The following is a 24185-nucleotide window of genomic DNA, read 5'->3' as shown; positions in this document are numbered from 1 at the left end:
GACATGTTGGTTTACTTGGCCGACTCGGGGAAGTCCTTGGACACCCTTTTGAAGGTTGTTGATCATTTTGGTGGCTTTTCAGGTCTGCGAGTAAATTGGGCTAAGTCTAGTCTCTGTCTGGTTGATAACGTTGACCCAGCTCGCATATCGGTGAACAATAAGCTTCAAGTTGTGGAGCAGTTTACCTATTTGGGGATTATTGTTCATAAGGAGGTGGGAAAATTCTATGATTTGAACGTTGTTCCAACGGTGCAATCTGTTACGCGAAAGCTAGAGGCTTGGGAAAACCTTCCTTTAACTTTGATCGGGCGTATCAATGTTGTAAAAATGATTCTTCTCCCCAAACTATTGTATTTATATAGGGCTGCCCCAGTGTTGCTCCCCAAGAGACATTTTGCTACTTTAGATAGAGTGATTGCTCCCTTTCTTTGGAATAAGTCTTCCCCCAGAATAGCGAGATCTACCCTCCAGGCGTCTTGCTTGCGGGGAGGGCTTGCCTTACCAAACCTGTATATGTATTATGTGGCGGTTCAGCTGAGTTATGTGGCTGACTCGGGTAATCCGGCGGCGGTGTTAGAGGCAGCATTGTTGGGGTCTTATGAGGCACTTACGAACCTGGTGTATAGGAGGGGGGCTAGATCTACAGGGCATTACACACAATCGATGGCTGCTGTGGTGCAGATGTGGGTAAAATGGGGACAGAAGTGTAACCCTAAAGAGAAGGATATCATTTGGTCACCATATTTGCCTCTGTGGAGAAACGGAGTGCTTCCGGAGCTGTTCTCCTTAATGGAGTTTGAGTTTTGGTCCCAGAGGGGAGTGCGTTACCTTACCCAGCTGTATGACAAGGGCCTCTTTAGAACCTTTGCTAGTTTGAAACAAGAATTTAATTTGCCCCAGGGCTGTTTATTTAGATATTTTCAACTCAGGCATGCCTGTCGGGCTCAGTTTGGTAGAGAACCTTTAAAACTGAAGTGTAGTCCCATCGAGGCGGCGATTAGGAGGGTGCCTTTGGTCAAACCTGTGTCGACCCTGTATGCGTCCCTGATGTCGTTGCAGGACTCTCCCATAGATAGGGCATTTGTTAGATGGAAAAGGGATATTGGAGATCTAGAAGATGCACATGTTAAAGAAGTTAGCTATACATGGAGATCTACAGTGGTGAGTGCTAGGGATCAATTGATTCAGGTTAAGTGGCTCCATAGGATTTATTATACTCCTGCGAGGTTATTTAAAATGGGGAAATTGCCAAACCCACACTGCACTAGATGTGGACATGAAAATGGCTGTTTTTTACATATGGTTTGGCAGTGTCCGATTATTCATGGCTTCTGGGAGGAGGTTCATAAATACTTGAATGATAAACTGGGTTTTCCTAATGTTTGTACTGAGCTCACTGGTTTGTTGGGGGTGGTTAATGAGATCGTTCCCACTAAATTTGGCAGAAAGCTGTATAGAGTACTCTTATATTATGCTAGGAAGGTTATCCTTCTTAACTGGAAACATCCTAAGTTTCCCACGGTACAACAATGGGTGCGTTTAGTTAATGCTGATCTCGAACTATATAAATTTGTGTATGAGAAAAGAGGGACCCCTGACCGCTTCATGGAAATATGGGACCCGTGGATTGGTGCTCAAACTTTGGTACCATAGATGATGGACTGTTTGTTTCCGACCAGTGAAGGTGTGTGCGACTGAGTGTGTGAGTGTGCAGTACTTCTTACTATCCGTATAGAATTCATAATGTGTTGGGTATGGTTTCTCCTCAACCTGATATTTTCTTCAGTCCTGATTGTGGGTCATGAGGAGCGGTCATGATTGTTCCCTTGTCTATGATTTGTACTGGACTCGATTGATGATTGTCTGTATTCATGTGTTGTTATGCTTTTTCTTAAATCAATTAATAAAAAGATACTATTAAAAAAACCATTGTCAAATTAACGAACCATTACGACATCTTGAAATAATTTAGTTCTGAGCTCTGTACTTGCTTTGTATTGGAATTAATGGGGATTTTTTTAATTTGTCTGCATTATTTCTAATAAACTATTAAGAGACTTTATTATGATTTTTTATTTTATGTATTAAAAACCCATACAACTTAAAAAATAAAAAATAAAATGTTTTTTCTATGAAAAATTATCCAGCTGATCGCTTTTAGTCTGATCATAATGAAGCAACGGCCTTATCATCTGGGGTGTGGCAACATTGCCAACACACTCATAGAGGTGATGATCGCTTCATTGTGATACGCAAGCCCCTTCACCACAACAAGGTACCGATCACGAAGGGGAATTGACACATGTATGTGCCTTTTTATTTTGTTTTGTTTTTGTAGCCACAGTGCAGCACCAGAGGCCAGAAAAATCAGGTATTGTTGCAGCTGCTGCTGTAATAGCGGCCGGAAAAATTGATGTTTTCCAGGCAGAAAGGTGACTAAAACATTGCGGCTTGAACCCTAGTTGGTGGCGGAGAATTCACGAAAGTCATCCGGTATGCAGACATTAAATACAGCAGCGTGGGGACCATTTTGAGGCCAAGCCATGTCATCAGGCCTTTTGGTAGTCAAACGTATCCCCTACTGTCAGTCCCTTCGGGATCCATGCCTCATTCATCTTAATGAAGGTAAGGTAATCAACACTTTTTTGACCGAGGTGACTTCTTTTGTCAGTGACAATGCCTCCTGTTGCACTGAAGGTCCTTTCTGACAGGACACTTGAAGCGGGGCAGGCCAGAAGTTCTATCGCAAACTGGGATAGTTCAGGCCACAGGTCAAGCCTGCACACCCAGTAGTCAAGGGGTTCATCGCTCCTCAGAGTGTCGATATCTGCAGTTAAGGCGAGGTAGTCTGCTACCTGTCGGTCGAGTCGTTCTCTAAGGCTAGATCTCGAAGGGCTGTGGCGATGTGTAAGACTGAAAAAGCTCTGCATGTCCTCCATCAAAATCTGTAAAGCGTCCTGTCCTTGCCGCCGTGGTCATGGTAGGAGAAGGATTACTTTCACCTCTTCCCCAGTTAGATTCCCGTTGTGCTGTGACATCCCCCTTATAAGCTGTGTAAAGCATATTTTTTAGTTTGGTTTTGAACTGCTGCATCCTTTTTGACTTCCGGTAATTTGGTAACATTTCCGCCACTTTCTGCTTATACCGGGGGTCTAGTAGTGTGGCCACCCAGTACAGGTCGTTCTCCTTCATCCTTTTTATATGAGGGTCCCTCAACAGACATGACAGCATAAAAGACCCCATTTGCACAAGGTTGGATGCCGAGCTACTCATTTCCCGTTCCTTGTCCTCACTGATGTCATTGACGGTCTGTTCTTCCCCCAGCCACGTACAACACCACAGGTCCCAGATAGGTGACAACAACAAGCACCCTGGGATGCCTGCTGTGGTTGGTCTTCCTCCTCCTCAAAGCCACATTCCTCCTCTGACTCCTTTTCCTCATACTCCTCTTGCAGCGTTGCCGCAGGTCCAGCAAGCGATGATAAGGCTGTTTCTGGTGGTGATGGTGACCACAACTCTTCCTCTTCACGCTCATCTACAGCCTGATCCAGCACTCTTCGCAGGGCATACTCCAGGAAGAAAACAAATGGGATGAGGTCGCTGATGGTGCCTTCGGTGCGACTGACTAGGTTTGTCACCTCCTCAAAAGGACGCATGAGGCTACAGGCATTGCGCATGAGCGTCCAGTAACGTGGCAAAAAAATTCCCAGCTCCGCAGAGGCTGTCCTAGCACCCCGGTCATACAAATACTCGTTGACTGCTTTTTCTTGTTGGAGCAGGCGGTCGAACATTAGGAGTGTTGAATTCCAATGTGTCGGACTGTCGCAAATTAAGCGCCTCACTGACATGTTGTTTTGGCGCTGAATGTCTGAAAAGTGCACCATGGCCATGTAGGAATGCCTGAAATGGCCACACACCTTCCTCGCCTGCTTGAGGACGTCCTGTAATCCTGAGTACTTAGACACAAAGCGTTGTACGATGAGATTCAACACATGTGCCATGCACGGCACATGTGACAACTTGCCCAAATTCAATGCCGCCAACAAATTGCTTCCATTGTCACACACCACTTTGCCGATCTCCAGTTGGTGTGGGGTCAGCCACTGATCCACCTGTGCGTTCAGGGCAGACAGGAATGCTGGTCCGGTGTGGCTCTCTGCTTTCAGGCAAGTCAACCCCAAGACAGCGTGACACTGTCGTATCCAGGATGCGGAATAGCCTCTGGGGAGCTGGGGGGATTCAGTTGATGTGCAGCCAGACGCCACAGCAGAAGAGGACTCAGCTGAGGAGGTTATCCAAAAGGATGGAGTAGAGGAGGCGGCAGTTCATCCATACAGGGTGTCACAGACAATACCTTGCAGATAAAAATAATTCAAATTATATTATTTATCTGTGATATAATCGCAGTTACAAGCCAATGAGTGACTGTGTGGCCCACAGACAGTACTGTGTGCACACCATCCATACAGGGTGTCACAGACCATATCTTGCAGATAAAAATAATTCAATTTATATTATTTCTCTGTGATATAATCGCAGTTACAAGCCAGTGAGTGACTGTCTGGCCCACAGACAGTACTGTGTGCACACCATTCATACAGGGTGTCACAGACAATACCTTGCAGATAAAAAAAAATCTATTTATATTATTTCTCTGTGATATAATCCCATTTGCAAGCCAGTGTGTGTCAGGTCCACACAGACTATACTGTGCCCACTGCCCACCACTTATATAGGGTGGCACAGTACCTTGCACGCATAGTACCACTTATCTAAAAAAAGAATGACAGGCAGAGGCAGGCCACCCCGCAGGGGCCGCCGTGGTTGTGGTGCTGTGATTTCCACTGGCCCTGGAATAATGCCCAGTGTTCAGAGGCCACGTACTCTGAACCCAAAAAATTCTGAGAAAATAGTTGACTGGCTTACACAGGACGTCCAATCTTCAACAGCTTCCGCTAAGAACCTTGACGCACCATCCTCCTCCAGCTCAGCTTTGGTCACCTGCTCTCAAGTTACCACTCTCCCACCCGCCGTCACCACCACCACTACCACCACTACCACCACAGCCGCTTCACTTGATCCCTCAGAGGAGTTATTTACACATAAGTTTGATGAAATTAGTGATGCGCAACCATTATTGCCAGAGGATGTAGATAACAGGGATATGTCTCAGTCAGGCAGAATTACACACATGGACGTACAGTGTGATGATGATGATGATGTTGTACCCGCTGCTGCTTCCTTTGCTGAGGTGTCAGATACAAGTGAAGCGGTTGATGATGACGATGTGTCCGTGGATGCCATGTGGGTGCCTGCTCGAAGAGAAGAAGAAGAGGGGGAAAGTTCTGAAGGGGAGACAGAGAGAAGGAGGAGATGAGTTGGAAGCAGGGGGTGGTCGTCGCAAGGAGCTAGTGGCACAGTCAGACAGTATGTATTGGCACCAGGGGTCAGCCAGACAGCACGCCAATCAACGCATGCTGTTGCCACCACCAGAATGCTGTCATTGCAAAGCTCAGCAGTGTAGCATTTTGTTTGTGTGTCTGCCTCTGATAACAGCAATGCCATTTGCAACCTGTGCCAAAAGAAACGGAGTCGTGGGAAGTCTAACATCCACCTAGGTACAACTGCTTTGCGAAGGCACACAATCTCACATCACAAACGCCAATGGGATCAAAACATGAGTACAAGCAGCACACAAACTCAAAGCCACCATCCTCCTCCTGGTCCAGCATCTTCAGCCACATCAACCACTGCTGTCCTCCTTGCCCCCTCTCAACCACCCGCCACTCCGCCTCTCACCTTCAGCAGTTCCATCTCATCTGCCCACAGTCAGGTGTCTGTAAAGGAAATGTTTGAGCGTAAGAAGCCAATGTCACAGAGTCACCCCCTTGCCCGGCGTCTGACAGCTGGCTTGACGGAACTCTTAGCCCGCCAACTTTTACCATACCAACTGGTGGAGTCTGAGGCCTTCAAAAAATTTGTCGCTATTGGGACACAACAGTGGAAGGTACCTGAACGTTGTTTTTTTTTTCTTCAAAAAAGGCAATCCCAAACCTCTACTCAGTGATTGAACAGGAAGTCATGGCATCTCTGGCATACAGTGTTGGGGCAAGGGTCCATCTGACCACTGATACCTGGTCTGCAAAGCACATCATCCACATACAGTTCTATCAATCTTATCATAGACTTTATGTGAGTCATATTTAAGTTGAATAAGTGAAATTACAGTATCCAGATCATGACGAGACCAGAGGAAGAGGATGAAGAGAAAAAAATGCCTAATAAGATAGTAGATTAGTTCCTAAACTTATTTCATTGGTATTCAATCACAGTTTACCATAGGTTCAGCAAATATTATTATTTTGTTGTTAAATAAATGATTGAAGGACAATTAATTTATAAAGAAGAAAAGACGAATGAAGAGTCCAAGATAATTGTAAAATTATATATTGTGGGTTTGAAAAGATTATCTCACCCACAAGAGGGGCAAATGTTAAATAATATGTGATATAATATTTATTGGTATTTAATATAAAGTATGTATTAAGCTACACAGTGACACCATTTATAGGGATACACAAGGGTGATGGGAGGTCAGTATGAGGACGTCAAGAACTATATTTGAAGTCTACCATATATGACAATGTATAAGCCCATACATTACTAAGACACGCCTGTATCTATTGTATAAATGACTGACAGGGACAGACAAGGGGGGTCTTCTTACACTCACTCTCGTATTTTGGGGGTTGTTTTTGCTGGAGAAGATGAAAACACATGGAGCTTGAAGCGGATTCCTTGCCTTCAACAATGATACTTCAAGGACTTTAAACATTCACTCATGAACAATAGATTAAGACCTTTCCTAAACTATTTTTGCAAGTAATCATCTTTTATGATGACCGATAATAAATCGCATTATTCAGTTTTTATATAACTTGTTGAATTCTGGTGATGAGTTCTCCAGGTGTTCTTTACTCCAAAAAAGCATACACTAGATTTGGAGAGGATTACCAAATCAGGTTAAAATATTTTTCATACATAAATATTTCTTAGCGCTTTTTGAAAGGCTGCAGAGCAGCCAATCAACAAGCATTTAACTGTCTGACCTTAACCACCTCAGCTCCCCTAGCTTAAACCCCCTTAATGACCAGAGCACTTTTTACAATTCTGCACTACACTACTGTCACGGTTTATTGCTCGGTCATACAACTTACCACCCAACTGAATTTTGCCTACTTTTCTTCTCATTAATAGAGCTTTCATTTGGTGGTATTTCATTGCTGCTGACATTTTTACTTTTTTTGTTATTAATCGAAATTTACAAATTTTTTTGCAAAAAAATTAAATTTTTCACTTTCAGTTGTAAAATTTTTCAAATAAAACTACATTTCTATATAAATTTTTCTCTAAATTTATCGTTCTACATGTCTTTGATAAAAAAAATGCAATAAGTGTATATTTATTGGTTTGCGCAAAAGTTATAGCGTTTACAAACTATGGTACAAAAATGTGAATTTCCGCATTTTGAAGCAGCTCTGACTTTCTGAGCACCTGTCATGTTTCCTGAGGTTCTACAATGCCCAGAGAATAGAAACACCCCACAAATGACCCCATTTCGGAAAGTAGACACCCTAAGGTATTCGCTGATGGGCATAGTGCCATAGTGAGTTTATAGAAGTTTTTATTTTTTTGTCTCAAGTTAGCGGAAAATTATGTTTTTTCTTTTTTTTCTTACAAAGTCTCATATTCCGCTAACTTGTGACAAAAAATAAAAAACTTCCATGAACTCACTATGCCCATCACGAAATACCTTGGGGTGTCTTCTTTCCAAAATGGGGTCACTTGTAGGGTAGTTGTACTGCCTTGGCATTTTAGGGGCCCTAATGCATGAGAAGTAGTTTGAAATCCAAATGTGTAAAAAATGCCCTGTGAAATCCTAAAGGTGCGCTTTAGAATTTGTGCCCCTTTGCCCACCTAGGCAAGTGTCACACATGTGGTATCGCCATACTCAGAAGAAGTAGGGCAACGTGTTTTGGGGTGTATTTTTACATATACCCATGCTGGGTGAGAGAAATATCTCTCTAAATGTCAACTTTTCACATTGTTTTATACAAAGTTGTCATTTTAGAGAGATATTTTGCTCACCTATCATCGGTATATGTAAATAGACACCCCAAAACACATTGCCCAACTTCTTCTGAGTACGGCGATACCACATGTGTGACACTTTTTTGCAGCCTAGGTGGGCAAAGGGGCACAAATTCCTTTTAGGAGGGCATTTTTAGACATTTGGATTCCAGACTTCTTCTCACGCTTTAGGGCCCCTAAAATGCCAGGGCAGTATAAATACCCCACATGTGACACCATTTTGGAAAGAAGACACCCCAAGGTATTTCGTGATGGGCATAGTGAGTTCATGGAAGTTTTTATTTTTTGTCACAAGTTAGTGCAATATGAGACTTTGTAAGAAAAAAACCCCATCATTTTCCGCTAACTTGTGACAAAAAATAAAAACTTCTATGAACTCACTATGCCCATCAGCGAATACCTTAGGGTGTCTTCTTTCCAAAATGGGGTCATTTGTGGGGTGTTTGTACTGCCCTTGCATTTGAGGTTCTCTGCAATCATTACATGTATTGCCAGCATTAGGAGTTTCTGCTATTCTCCTTATATTGAGCATACAGGTTATGAGATTATTATTTTTTTTGTTCAGCCTCTGGGCTGAAATATAAAATGAACGGCACAGATTTCTTCATTCGCATCGATCAATGTGGATGAAAAAATCTCTGCCCCCCCAAAAAAAGGAGGGGAAAGGCATCTGCCAGGACATAGGAGCTCCGCCCAACATCCATACCCACTCAGCTCATATGCCCTGGCAAACCTGATTTCTGCATTCACATCAATCGATGTGGATGAATAAATCATTGCCGTTTTTTTTTTTTTTTATATATATGCAAAGTGTTTGCCAAAGCATATGAACTCCGCCCCTCAGCTCATAAGCCTCGGCAAACATATTTTTTTTTACTGCAGAGGAGAAATCTCGTCTTGCAGCGCCGCATACACCGACTTTTGTGTAATCTGACAGCAGCGCAATGCTTCTGTCAGAATGCACATCAGTGCTGCAGCTGGTTCATCGGTTGGTCCACCGATAAGGTAAAAAAAAAGAAAAAAAAAGAAAAAACCAGGCCGCAACGCAATTAATTTATTAACATGAACTTTATAATAACATTTGAACAGAACATTAACTTTTATGAACTTTTGGAACAGAACATTAACTTTTTTGCTTACCGGTGATTTTTTTTTGTTTTGCTTTTTTTTTACCTTTATAGGACAAACCTCTCCTTCCCCATGGGACAATGTGCAAAGCGCAAATCGCCCAGAGATGTGGCGAAGTAAATTATGCACTTTGTCCCAGGTGAAAGGAGAGGTTTGCAGCAGCTGTGAGTGAAATGGCCCTAAGAGCCCTGTGTGCCTGTCCTGTGAGATGCAATCCCTATGCAAATTTGGTGTTAAAGTGGTCTATGAGGGGCCGAATTTTGTGGAACCGGTCAAAAGCTGGGTGGCCTCTGGGACGAGAGGTGCCTACTAATGGCATGGCTGTGATTGGCCAGAGCAGCATGTGACCCAGGCTCTATATAAGCTTGAGTCACGTAGCGCTGCCCGTGTTATTTTACACAGTTCTCCCTATCACATGTTGGGACTAGATTCAATATATTATTTACAATTGGCCACTCTGCACGTCACTCTGCTGTTACTAGTCTAGCGAGAGGATGCTGCTGGTGATTTCAGGGAGAGAATAGGACAGAATGGGTGATCAGAACTCAAATCTAACTCCGCAATCTACATACATTTAGTTCTGTGGGTGCAGTGCACAATCTTTTTACCCTGCCATGAGCCCAGTGAGATAAAAAAATAACTTTTATCTGTCTGTTAGTTAGGTGGGCAGTGGTGGCGGCCATTTTATGCATGCTCAGTGCACCAGCACTGCATCTGAGCTTTTATGACATTCAAATCCAAGCTTGAAATACTGCACTAATAATCTGGTTTCACCCATTTTTGGCAATATGCAACATCTGGTGCATTTGCAGGATTAGTCAGTGTGCAATTTAAGCTAGAAATACAGCCATAGTTTTGGGGTTTTTTATAAACACCCTTTTTTGGCAAAATACACAATTTTACAGCTCTTGCAGCATCAGCACGTGTGAAATTCAAGGGTTAAATACAGCTTTCATATTCAGTTAGTAAAAAAAAAAAAAAACTTTTTGGGCAATATCCAACATCTGGATTAGTCAGTGTGTAATTTAAGCTAGAAATACAGCCATAATTTTCAGGATTTTGAAAAACACACTTTTTTGGCAAAATACACAATTTTACAGACCTTACAGCATCAGCACGTGTGACATTCAAGGGTTATATACAGCTGTCATAAACAAACACCCAGTTTGGGCAAAAAAATTAAATTGTGGCCTAGTTTGGATCAGTTCATGTGAGATACACCCTTTAGATACTGTGGGTCTATTCAATTATTTGAAATACAGCCATTTTGGGCAGACAAATTTAATTGCGGCCTAGTCTGGATCAATTGGTGTGAGATACACCATTTAGATACTGTGGTTATGTTCTTCTATTAATAAAACACCCTTTTTTGGCAAAAATACACAATTTTTCTGCCCTTGCGGCATCAGAACATGTGAAATTCAAGGGTTACATACTGCTATCATATTCAGTTATTAAACAAACACCTGTTTTGGGCAAAATAGTTTATTTTGCAGCCTTTGCTGCAAATGTCATTGTGAGATACACCCTTTACATCAGGGATGTCAAACTGCGGCCCTCCAGCTGTTGCAAAACTACAACTCCCACAATGCCCTGCTGTAGGCTGATACCTGTAGGCTGTCCGGGCATGCTGGGAGTTGTAGTTCTGCAACAGCTGGAGGGCCGCAGTTTGACATCCCTGCTTTACATGCTGTGGTTCTATTCAGTTATTTGAAATACAGCCATTTTGGACAAAAAACATTAATTGCTGCCTAGTCAGTATCAGGACGTGTGAGATACACCCTTTACATACTGTGGTTATACTCTTCTATTAATAAAACACCCTTTTTTGTGCAAAATGCACAATTCTTCTGCCCTTGCAGCATCAGCACGTGTGAAATTCAAGGGTTATATACTGATGTCATATTCTGTTCTTAAATAAACACCCAGTTTGGGCAAAGAACTTAAATTGCGGCCTAGTCTGGATCTGTATGTGTGAGATACAGCCTTTACATATTGTGGTTCTATTCAGTTATTTGAAACACAGCCATTTTGGGCAATAATCTGTAATTGCGGCCTAGTCTGGATCAGGGCCTGTGAGATACACCCTTTACATACCGTGGTTATATTCTTCTATTAATAAAAAAATAACTCTTCCATAAAAGCCAGATTTGTGGAATACACAACTAATAGTTGTCCTGTAGACAGATTCTCTCACCTGAGCTGTGGTTCTCTGCAGCTACTCCAGAGTGACCGTGGCCCTCTTGGCTGTTTCTCTAATTAGTATTCTCCTTGCCTAGGCTGTCAGTTTAGGTGGGCGTTAATGTCTTGGTAGGTTTGCAGTTGTGCCATATTCCTTCAATTTTCAGATGATGGATTGAACAGTGCTCTGTGAGATGTTCAAATAGATGTGACATTTTTATTATAACCTAATCCTGCTTTACACTTCTCCACAACTTTATCCCTGGCCTGTCTGGTGTGTTCTTTAGGGCTCTTTCACACTTGCGTTGTCCGGATCCGGCGTGTACTCCACTTGCCGGAATTACATGCCGGATCCGGAAAAACGCAAGTGTATTGAAAGCATTTGAAGACGGATCCGTCTTCAAAATGCTTTCAGTGTTACTATGGCACCCAGGATGCTATTAAAGTCCTGGTTGCCATAGTAGGAGCGGGGAGCGGGGGAGTAGCATACTTACCATCCGTGCGGCTCCCGGGGCGCTCCAGAGTGACGTCAGAGCGCCCCAGGCGCATGGATGACGTGCCATGCGATCACGTCATCCATGCGCCTGGGGCGCCCTGACGTCACTCTGGAACGCCCCGGGAGCCGCACGGATGGTAAGTATGCTGCTCCCCCGCTCCCCGCTACACTTTACCATGGCTGCCAGGACTTTAGCGTCCCGGCAGCCATGGTAACCACTCTAAAAAAGCTAAACGTCGTATCCGGCAATGCGCCGAAACAACGTTTAGCTTAAGGCCGGATCCGGATCAATGCCTTTCAATGGGCATTCATTCCGGATCCGGCCTTGCGGCAAGTCTTCAGTTTTTTGGGCCGGAGCAAAAAGCGCAGCATGCTGCGGTATTTTCTCTGGCCAAAGAACGTTCCGTTCCGGAACTGAAGACATCCTGATGCATCCTGAATGGATTTCACTCCATTCAGAATGCATTAGGATAATCCTGATCAGGATTCTTCCGGCATAGAGCCCCGACGACGGAACTCTATGCCGGAAGACTATAACGCAGGTGTGAAAGAGCCCTTAGTTGTCATGATGCAGTTTGATCACTAATATTCACTAACAAACCTCTGAGGTCATAACAGAACAGCTGTAGTTATAATCAGAATAAGTTACACATAGGTGTAATTAGGTGACTTCTGAAGGTCACACTGAATACAAATGCATGCCACTTTGTGTTGGTCTATCACCAAAAATCCCACTAAAATACATTTAAGTTTGTGGGTGTGGGTATGTGAAAATATGTGGAAAAAAGGAATGAATTATTTTTCATGGCACTGTAAATAAGCCCCTCGACCTGCCCACATTTCAAAATGCATAAACTTGCTGTTGTTTCAGCTACTAGTATCATAAATTACAAGGACTGGTTGAGTAAACTGCTTGTCTGTAGCCAGACTGAAGCTCCATCCTGGTCCAAGGGTAGAAAGTAAGCTTAGCACCAATTGGCTTAGGCTTATGAGCTGGGTAATGGAACAGTGCTAATTGGCTGAGGCTCGGCTAACCAGCACTATGATCGATTTCTGCACTTCTCTATAGCATTATTACAAAGAGCACAGAATCTTCTAGTAAGATATAATTTTGAACACTAGGGAGCAGCAGCTACACTGATGTTGAAGCTGCCTGATGCTGTTTGTATGAGCATACATTAGCCTGCTACACTGTTCACTAGTCCATCTGGCATTTGTCAGAACCTCCAGATGGCCAGTAAAGCCCAGCAATATAGCATGTATCATAATGCATTGTAAAAGTAATTAAACCCTCAATAGTTGAAATCAGGTGGCTACCTTGATAACGCCCATGGATGCGGACCCAAGTCAAATATGTTCAAGTGACACACTGAGTCTACAATTGCTGTGCAACATTAAATTCTCTCCATTTGTACACAGCCTGTCTGAATGTGGACTTGTGGAGTCCAAACTCTTTATAGATAGTTTTGTAACCTTTTCCAGCCTGTTGATCATCAATAACTCTTCTAAGGCCCTCAGAAATAATCTTTGTTTATGCCAGGATACACTTCCACAAACGTGTTGGGAAGCTCAGATTTTGATAGAAACCTGTCCTTAAATAAATAAATAAAGGTTTCACAAGATCTGAGCAGAAGGAAAGCTGAATGGAGCAAAGCACAGAGATATTCTTGATGAAAACCTGATCCAGAATGCTGTGGACCTCAGACTGGGCTGAAGTTTTGCATTCCATTCAGACAATGACCCTAAGCACACAGCCAAGACAACACAGGAGTGGCTTAGGGACAACTCTGTGAATGTCCTTGATGTCCAGCCCTGACCTGAACCCAATTGAACATCTCTAGAGATACCTGAAAATGGCTATGCATGGATGGTCCCATCCAACCTGGCAGAGCTTGAGGAGATCTGTAGAAAAGAATGGCAGAAATTACCTAAATCCAGGTGTGCAAAACTTGGGGCATTATACCCCAGAAGACTGGCTGTGAACACTGCCTAAGGATATTTTCACATCTCCAGCATTGTGATCCATCAGCCAGTTCTGGCAGAGAATGCTGTTAATCAGCCAGACAGAAACCAGTGCAAGCAGAGGTTTCTGTTCGGCTGATCCTCTGCATTCTTGCAGCATAGCAGCCAGCTCTCACCTGGACACTATCATAGTTAATGGGGTCGGCGGGCATTATGGTTGCATCCGGCAGTGCCAAATCCAGATAATTTCATCAGGTTGTTCAAGCAGAGAACCAGCCAGAATTGCTGCCAGATGTGTGAGACTAGCCTAAGATCTTTCAATTAAGGGTGGGTTCACATGACATTTTTGTCTTATGTTTAACATATACAAAAAAGATGTATATACGGGTATGTTAAACGGATGCTTCACCACAGAGTTAGAAAAAAATTTACATTGACGTATACGTATTTTTTTACTGGATCTGCAGGTTGAAAAGTGTAGTGTACTATATTTTTGTACCCTTTTTTCCCCAAACATATATGTTAAACGTAGGGCAAAAATGTGATGTGAACCCAGCCTATGTACTTACATCAATGCAAAATTTTAGTGTTTCCTTCACAATAAATTAGCAAAGATTTTTAATATTCTGTTTTCACTGTCATTATGAGTGGGGCCAAATTTTAACTTTTGAAAATTTTAATAAAAGGACGCAACATGACAAAATGTCCAAAAAGTGAAAGGGTCTGAAGACTTTGTGAATGCACTGCAAACCATGGAAATGTGAAATAAATGTGATTGCCACTTTATTTTATGTACTTATATACAGGTCCTTCTAAAAAAATTAGCATATTGTGATAAAGTTCATTATTTTCTGTAATGTACTGATAAACATTAGACTTTCATATATTTTAGATTCATTACACACAACCTGAAGAAGTTCAAGCCTTTTATTGTTTTAATATTGATGATTTTGGCATACAGCTCATGAAAACCCAAAATTCCTATCTCAAAAAATTAGCATATCATGAAAAGGTTTTCTAAACGAGCTATTAACCTAATCATCTGAATCAACTAATTAACTCTAAACACCTGCAAAAGATTCCTGAGGCTTTTAAAAACTCCCAGCCTGGTTCATTACTCAAAACCGCAATCATGGGTAAGACTGCCGACCTGACTGCTGTCCAGAAGGCCATCATTGACACCCTCAAGCAAGAGGGTAAGACACAGAAAGAAATTTCTGAACTAATAGGCTGTTCCCAGAGTGCTGTATCAAGGCACCTCAGTGGGAAGTCTGTGGGAAGGAAAAAGTGTGGCAGAAAACGCTGCACAACGAGAAGAGGTGACCGGACCCTGAGGAAGATTGTGGAGAAGGACCGATTCCAGACCTTGGGGGACCTGCGGAAGCAGTGGACAGAGCCACCGTGTACAGGCGTGTGCAGGAAATGGGCTACAGGTGCCGCATTCCCCAGGTCAAGCCACTTTTGAACCAGAAACAGCGGCAGAAGCGCCTGACCTGGGCTACAGAGAAGCAGCACTGGACTGTTGCTCAGTGGTCCAAAGTACTTTTTTCTGATGAAAGCAAATTTTGCATGTCATTCGGAAATCAAGGTGCCAGAGTCTGGAGGAAGACTGGGGAGAGGGAAATGCCAAAATGCCTGAAGTCCAGTGTCAAGTACCCACAGTCAGTGATGGTCTGGGGTGCCATGTCAACTGCTGGTGTTGGTCCACTGTGTTTTATCAAGGGCAGGGTCAATGCAGCTAGCTATCAGGAGATTTTGGAGCACTTTATGCTTCCATCTGCTGAAAAGCTTTATGGAGATGAAGATTTCCTTTTTCAGCACGACCTGGCACCTGCTCACAGTGCCAAAACCACTGGTAAATGGTTTACTGACCATGGTATTACTGTGCTCAATTGGCCTGCCAACTCTCCTGACCTGAACCCCATAGAGAATCTGTGAGATATTGGGAAGAGAAAGTTGAGAGACGCAAGACCCAACACTCTGGATGAGCTTAAGGCCGCTATCGAAGCATCCTGGGCCTCCATAACACCTCAGCAGTGCCACAGGCTGATTGCCTCCATGCCACGCCGCATTGAAGCAGTCATTTCTGCAAAAGGATTCCCGACCAAGTATTGAGTGCATAACTGAACATAATTATTTGAAGGTTGACTTTTTTTGTATTAAAAACACTTTTCTTTTATTGGTCGGATGAAATATGCTAATTTTTTGAGATAGGAAATTTGGGTTTTCATGAGCTGTATGCCAAAATCATCAATATTAAAACAATAAAAGGCTTGAACTACTTCAGTTGGTGTGTAATGAATCTAAAATATATGAAAGTCTAATGTTTATCAGTACATTACAGAAAATAATGAACTTTATCACAATATACTAATTTTTTTAGAAGGACCTGTACACTCCCCTAAAGAATTATTAGGAACACCTGTTCTATTTCTGATTAATGCGATTATCTAGTCAACCAATCACATGGCAGTTGCTTCAATGCATGTAGGGTTGTGGTCCTGGTCAAGACAATCTCCTGAACTCCAAACTGAATGTCCGAATGGCAAAGAAAGGTGGGCTACAACAGCAGAAGACCCCACCGGGTACAACTCATCTCCACTACAAATAGGAAAAAGAGGCTACAATTTGCACAAGCTCACCAAAATTGGACTGGAAAAATGTTGCCTGGTCTGATGAGTCTCGATTGCTGTTGAGACATTCAAATGGTAGAGTCCGAATTTGGCGTAAACAGAATGAGAACATGTATCCATCATGCCTTGTTACCACTGTGCAGGCTGGTGGTGGTGGTATAATGGTGTGGGGGATGTTTTCTGGGCACACTTTAGGCCCCTTAGTGCCAATTTGCCATCGTTTAAATGCCACAGGCTACCTGAGCATTGTTTCTGACCATGTCCATCCCTTCATGACCACCATGTACCCATCCTCTGATGGCTACTTCCAGCAGGATAATGCACCATGTCACAAAGCTCGAATCATTTCAAATTGGTTTCTTGAACATGACAATGAGTTCACTGTACTAAAATGGCCCCCACAGTCACCAGATCTCAACCCAATAGAGCATCTTTGGGATGTGGTGGAACGAGAGCTTCGTGCCCTGGATGTGCATCCCTCAAATCTCCATCAACTGCAACATGCTATCCTATCAATATGGACCAACATTTCTAAAGAATGCTATCAGCACCTTGTTGAATCAATGCCACGTAGAATTTAGGCAGTTCTGAAGGCAAAAGGGGGTCCAACACCGTATTAGTATGGTGTTCCTAATAATTCTTTAGGTGAGTGTAGCTCCATTATTTGTAGTGCTTTACAGCAATAGTCATCACTCACATCAATCCCTGTCCGCACTGGGGCTCAGACTCCAAAATTCCACATTAAAGGGCTCATCCACCTTTTGTCAAGTGATAACTTATTCTCAGGATAGGCCATCACTAGCTGATCAGTGGGGGTCTGAAAACCCATGCCCCTGAAGATCGGCTATTCGGCTATGGTGCCAGAAGCAGACAGAGCAATTGGGAGCAGCACTGCAATGACAAACTCAGTCCACTACAAAGTACACACAGATGTCTACTTCCGAGGCTGCGAGGTGTGGGACCTTCACCACAGCTAGCTATCCTGAGGACAACCCCTTTAATCCATCACTATGTTTTTGAAATGTGAAAGGAAACTGGAGTATCTGGATATGAAACCGATTTTGTTACAGAAAATGTCTTTGATTGAAAATTGATTCATTCATCTGAATGCAGAGATCCATGCGCTGGCCACAAAAACAGCCCCAGTCAGACAAATGGAAATGATTTTCAGTTGCAGAAGTTTTCAAAAACAAGATCCGCAGCATGTAAAGGAACCGCACCCTAAAGCCACCTGCACATGTTGTGGAATATGTGCCGATTTTTCTCTGCATGGATTCCAATGTGGAAAAACCGCAGCGTAGTACAGTATCAGCAAATTGTATGCGATTACACAGATCTCATGAACACTTTATACATTTTTTCTGTGTGGAAATTGACCTGCCGTGCAAATTTCCAGATCTGCAGCATGTCAATAATAATTGCTGTTCTAGCTGCAGATTTCACTCTTTTCAATGGAAGGATGAGATCTGTGGCAAAACCGCATCTAATTCACGCTAAAATCCGCAATTAGAAGTTGTGGGTTTTGGTGCGGATATGCTGCTGAAAAGCACATAAATCCACACTGAAATGTGTGTGGTTCTTATGTGCAATCTTCTGCACTTGTGTGCAGGTGCCCTAAGGGGAAATTCACACATATGCATTTTGTTGTGCGTTTATGTTTCTTTATTTTTTTTTTGGTAATTTTGTTGCTGAAGTTGTCAGCTGAAAGTTTATGGCAAATATGAAATACAGGACACAAAATTGTTGTTTTTTGGGCTAGTGGCATTTTTAGTGGCAGTTTTTTTTATTATTTTAAAAAATGCAGCATGTTGAAGGAATGGCATCTTTTTCAAAATTCCTGAAAAAAACGCCATCCACATATTTGCTGAAAAAAAGCTATAAAAACGCTTGTGGCTTGTAAAAACACAAGCAAAATCGCCAGATCAAGTTTATGTTTGTAGAGACCCTCAAATCCATACAGGAGAACATACAACCTCATGGTTCAAACCCAGCAGAACCATCTTTATTACTTTCGGATTTTGACACCTGCCAGTTTATAGCCTGGCTGTAGATGTTCATTCTCCTGTTTGCATGGATTCGATTTTGGTGCACACTTCATAGACTGCAGAAGGAGCTCTTAGCACAGGCTCCCAGTTTCCCTGTGTGCTGTGGCAGTCTGACTATAGTGATATTTTCTTATTTCTAAGTGTCAGGGGGTTAATTAATCAGCAGGTCTGGGAGGAGAAAGCATGAAGGCTGGACTCTGCAGGCTCAGGAGAACTCAGGGGCTTTGCCATCATCTGGTCATTTTAAGCGACTTTGAACAGCACCTTCCTTGAGAAGGAGAGGCAGCCTCAACCTCTTGCCTGCAGCCATACAGGCGGTAGGCAGCTTTTCTCCTCACTCTTCCTGGCAAGAAACAATCATCAGAAGACAGATCTCCTAAAGGAGAGGGAAATCGTCAGCGCTGGGATCAGATAAGAGAGGGAGGAAGCAGCTGAAGACTGAGCTGTGTGGTGCCAGGCTGCCGAGAAGTTCTATCAGACACAAGACACCGAGGATTCATCTCAAGGTTCCTCCAGAAAGTGACAGCAGGAGGCGGATTTGGTGCAGTCTGAGCACTAAGGCAGGCTGAGGACTGAGCCTAATCATTAAAGTTCCTTCTATCTAGCACCCTATGAGGAGGAGGATGCTACCTTCTAACTTCATTGTGCTTGCGATCGTCTTTGTAGGACCACTCGCCGGTGCGCAGAAGTTCTCAGCCCTGACGGTAAGATGGCATTTCGCTCTATAATCTGATTTCTATGACTTTAGTGGTATTGATGATCACATGGCACAGGATTGTGCACTGCAATCTGCCCTCCCCCACACCTTGTGTGGAGCTGATCTGTGCACTGCTCAGATTTCACTGCGGATCCTAGCATTAACAATAGTAATGACCTACTGTACCTGTGTGAGCACAGCTGCTGCCTCCCATATGTAGATGGTGCACCAGATCATGGCTACCTGTGCTACAGCCCCTGCTATCCAAGTGCTGCCTCAAGTACTAAAATACTCTGCTTCCAGTCTAAATTCATTTTTATAAGGTAACTGCCAAAATAAATTACACAACCATGTGTCCCAATCTTCTATTGTTCTCCTTCTTGGCAACTGCATTTTTTTTTTAAACCAAAGTTAGAATAGAGCTCGCAAAAATATTTGGATGCATAAGGAATATAAAAGTATATTGTATAGAGGTGATTTTTAAAAACTTTCCCACTTTTTCTACACTTACTTTAAGTGCCTCTAGGGGAGTTTAATATGCAGCTGTTTGGTCACTTCTCCCATGGACTACAACAATTTAAAATTGCAGCCAATTTGAGATTCAGTGTGTTCCTAGGAACTTTGCTGTGACAGACCTCAGAACCTTCATGTATGGCAGATGCTGGGAAGGGTTAAAGGAATTTTCTGAGATATTTTAACCGATGACCTATCCTCAGGATCATATCAGTATCTGATTGGTGGGGGTCCAACACCCAGAACCCTCACCAATCAGCTATTTGAGAAGGCATCAGTGCTCACAGTAGCCCTGTGGACTTCTTTTGGCTCTCCAAGTACAGCACCATACATTATATAGTGGCTGTGCTTGGTATTGCAGCACAGCCCCATTCACTTCCAGGGCATATGATCGATGAATGTAACATTACATGGCCTAGGGCAGGGATAGGCAAACTGCGGCTCTCCAGCTGTTGTAAAACTACAACTCCCAGTATGCCCAGTCTGCCTACAGCTATCAGCCTACAATAGGGCATGATGGGATTTCTAGTTTTACAACAGCTGGAGAGCCGCAGTTTGCCCATTACTGGCCTAGGGAAAGCTGCAAGAAGGCTGGAGCGCTACTGCAAGTGCCACTCCCTTTTCAAACAGCTGATTGGTGGGGTCCCAGGTGATAGACCCCCAATGATTAGATACTGATGATCTAGAAGATAGGTTATCAATTAAAATGTCTCGAACAACCCCTCCAATGACAATTGATCCATGTATATGTGATACACAGAAAGGTTTTGTCATTTGATCATGTCTTATCTGTTAATATGTAACATCAAATATTAAAATATTATATTTGCCCTATAAAACTGAGCTAATAAACTGAGGGTGCTGCCACACTGCACAGTGCAATTTTTTAACCTATGACTTAATTGGTTACTGGACAATAATTGTCACCAGTGGAGCAGAACGTATCCATACTGTGCTATATATTTAAACTATAAGACAATTTCTGTTGTGCGCTGTCTATATACCATCGACGGCCCTAATGTACAAAGGCTACTGGTTAGAGTTCATAAAAGATATGCAAACATCATCAAACCATACAGTGTATGCACCCAGGTGCACAGTCAACACCTTTGGTTAATCTGCAGCATTGTCTCTTTTCTTGTGTGTTCCTACAATTTCCTAACAAGCAAACGTGTTAAGCCATAGTGATCATCTTTAAAAATGTTTGTCTATGACGGTTTCTGGTGTGTCACTTGCATTGTGGGATTTCAGTCTCGCCCTTTGTCCAGCACATGGAAAGAACATCCTAAGTGGCCATTATATTTATAAACTAGCTCAGTATGGTGACAATTTAGTCAATGTATTTCATTCCAGGGTGGGTCATGTCTATGACACCAGTCTGAGGTTTACAGCTAATAACGTATCCTTTCTTTAGTTTTGCTTTTCCAGTATTTGTTTAACTATAATTGATACAATATGCCTTCCTCTAAACAATGAAATGTAACTTGTGTGAATGGTTATTGAAATAGAACTATCTTCTGTGCATATGCTGTATCAGGAGTTGGCCTCCTGCCTCCCCATTTCCCTGTGTAGTAGTTTTCTCCAACTGGAACATTTTAACTCCTTAACCGTATTTCATACAGTAGATTTGTAATCTACTCATGAAGTGGAAATATTCTTCCTTTTCCCACACACAGGTATCAGACAAGTTCTTACACATCCTTTATTGCAGTTAGTCCAAAAACCGCAGGAGACCACAGATTGGCTCTATTTTTAAATCTTGAAAACAAGATATTGCAAATCTATTTAATCCTTATGGCAAAAAATGACCAAATGTAAAATTAAAATTCTTCATTATTCAACATGGTCAGGAAAAGGACAAGGTAGAGAGGTCTCTGTTCATACCTGGAATTCTTCTGAAGGGGTGTGGTGTTCCTGTTTTGCTTCATAGGCTGCTATCTCTGTGTGGGATGCACGGTTCTAATTGCAACGTCAGTTCTTGTGGAAATATTTAAAGCCGCTACATTTATCAGTTTACCACAAATACCTCACAATTGCTCGCAGCCACATCACATTGACCTCAAAGGAAAATAAACATTTTCAAGTATCACAATGCCATAGAGCTTTACTTCCACAACACCCTAGCTTTATGTTACCTAGGGCTGTATGGTTCTTAGAAAACATCAAAAACTGTAACAGAAGGTTTCTGGCAGCTTCCTCTGCTGACGATGTTACCCTGTGTACTTAAAGAGTTTATGAAACATAGTTCCAAGAAGCCTTGGCCACTGTTTTCTGCAGAATGATTTATAATTGTGAAATGTTTGGTTGTATTTAGCTTTTGTCTCCTGCAACATTACAATCTCCTGTACACATAGCCTACTGAAAGGGAAGCAGATGATAAAACTACTAATCTCAATATTGGTGTGCGCAATTTTCTGCAAGAAGTTTAACAACTAAGGCTAGCTTCACACTAATGGTAGACATCTCTAGCAGGCAGTTTCGACAGGAAGCAGATGTCTGGATCCGGCATTAACGGACACTACCTGATACCTGCTGACATCATTAACTATAATGGGGACTGGCTACAACCTGGCAAACATACCAATTCTTGGCCGGACAAAAACCAATGTGCATAGTTGGTGGGTTGCAGCCAGGTCACCGTTATAGATAATGGGGCTAGACGGCAACATTTTAGTTTCCGACAGTGCTGTAACGCAGAAAGGTCCGGCAGGTTGTTCACTGCTCCTGTCAGTTCTAAAAACGCTTGTGTGAAACTAGCCTAATGTGGTTTACATTTCAGCTCCTGCAGAACTTGTTACATAGTTTGGATGCAGCTATACCCAGCCCCTTCACCTATGGTATTTAGTGTCTTATGTATATTGTATAATATATTAATTTGGATAGTGAAAGTTCTTACTAGAATGATTACATTATTCTGCATGGAGAATATGCCTCAATGCACCACCTTCTGGCATTTTTTTATTTTTGCGGGCCTGGTTGTGATTTTTGCCTCTATAGTAACAGCACTGGGTGTTGCATAGATTTCACATACTTCTGAATCGACAATATATCCATCATTATGCAGTAAAAAAACTGCATTGCTAGCAGGGGTGGACTGACCATAGACCCTACATGGAAATTTCCTGGTGGGCCGATGCCCAGGAGGACGTCTGAGCCCTCCTCATGTTTGACGGCCAGTTGCATAATGATCTGATGAACTCAGCATTACTTCTGAATTCAACTGTATCACTGTTCTCACTATGGTGATAAGACAGTATTTTATGTTGCATTGTGTTATTTGAATTTGCTGGGACGGTATTTGTGCTACAGTATGGTACTACTGGTCCCACCTACTTCTGTTGTTCCTGCCTATTTCTGGCTTGTATTGGCCCTGCCTACTTGTGTTGCCCTGTCTTCAGTCCGTGTGGACTCGCCTACAACCTGGGGCCATTTTTAGTTTTCTTTCCAGGGCCACATTAAGTTCCTAGTCCGCCAATAACTAGGTAAGTCTGCTGTTTCAGAGCAGCCTCTAGCACACAGTCTTTTTTTTTTTCGAGACCAAGCACCAAAGAAAAAACAAGCCTCAAAATGACTTTTATTCACTTACGGTGATATATGCCTAAAATTATAATTTTATAAATAATATACCCACACTGTGTGGGTATACAAAACAGCCTCCAAAAAATATGATCTATAAGTTTCAGTTCAGAAAGAGTAGTGGCAGCCTCAGTTACTCATACAATAAATGCCAGTAACAGTGACCATGTAGTACCAATGAACTTTTCTAGCCACAGCCCCTGTATAATATTACCAATTATAGCTTTATTACAGAGCCACTATCTCCCAACAATACAGCTACAGATACTGCATTATCTGTGCTTATCCAATTGTCAAATTGGAGTTTTTACAGAGTTGTTACATTGGAGTTTTCTGTTGTATTTTCATAATGTCATTGCTGTAGTTGAAACTCCCAAATGTCCATGCCCATATAAAGACCTGTTTCAGCTAATTTCACACCACTAGCACTTCTGGTCGATTAGAGGAAGAGGCTACATAAACCCAGCACTGGATTATAGATTTATGGTTCAGATGGAGGCTGACAGAGGAATATGTTTCCCTGCAAGTTTTTTTCTAGGACGTCCTCCATGAGAGCACCCATGGAGGATGTCCTATTGGTCCCTGTTGGGACAGGAAGAGAGAGAGAGATTAAAAGTCCCCCCCCACCACCACCTCTCTCCAGTGTTCTTCCTGTCCCTGCGACGGGCGGACCGGTAAGAAAAAAATAAAATAAAAAATGGGGAAAACCTATTTAAGTCCCTGATGACAACCTGTGGAGGTTGCATAATGGAGGACCAGGCGTCTACCAAGCAGGAGGCTTGTTCAGACTCTCCCGTCCAGGT

At 42.7% G+C, this 24185-nt stretch overlaps 1 protein-coding gene across 1 annotated transcript in view; it reads left to right on the top strand.

Annotated features, from left to right (window-relative positions):
* The first annotated feature begins 18813 nt into the window (after window positions 1-18813).
* LOC122934466 (SPARC-related modular calcium-binding protein 2-like) overlaps window positions 18814-24185 on the top strand; it is a 318924-nt gene continuing 313552 nt past the window's right edge. The window contains exon 1 of the mRNA XM_044289947.1: window positions 18814-19300. Coding sequence (XP_044145882.1) covers window positions 19208-19300 — 93 coding nt within the window. The 5' untranslated portion in view covers window positions 18814-19207. The remainder of the gene's footprint in view (window positions 19301-24185) is intronic.

The sequence above is a fragment of the Bufo gargarizans genome, chromosome 4, assembly GCF_014858855.1.
Source record: "Bufo gargarizans isolate SCDJY-AF-19 chromosome 4, ASM1485885v1, whole genome shotgun sequence".
NCBI lineage: Eukaryota > Metazoa > Chordata > Amphibia > Anura > Bufonidae > Bufo > Bufo gargarizans.
This window is presented reverse-complemented; position numbering and strand designations above follow the sequence as displayed.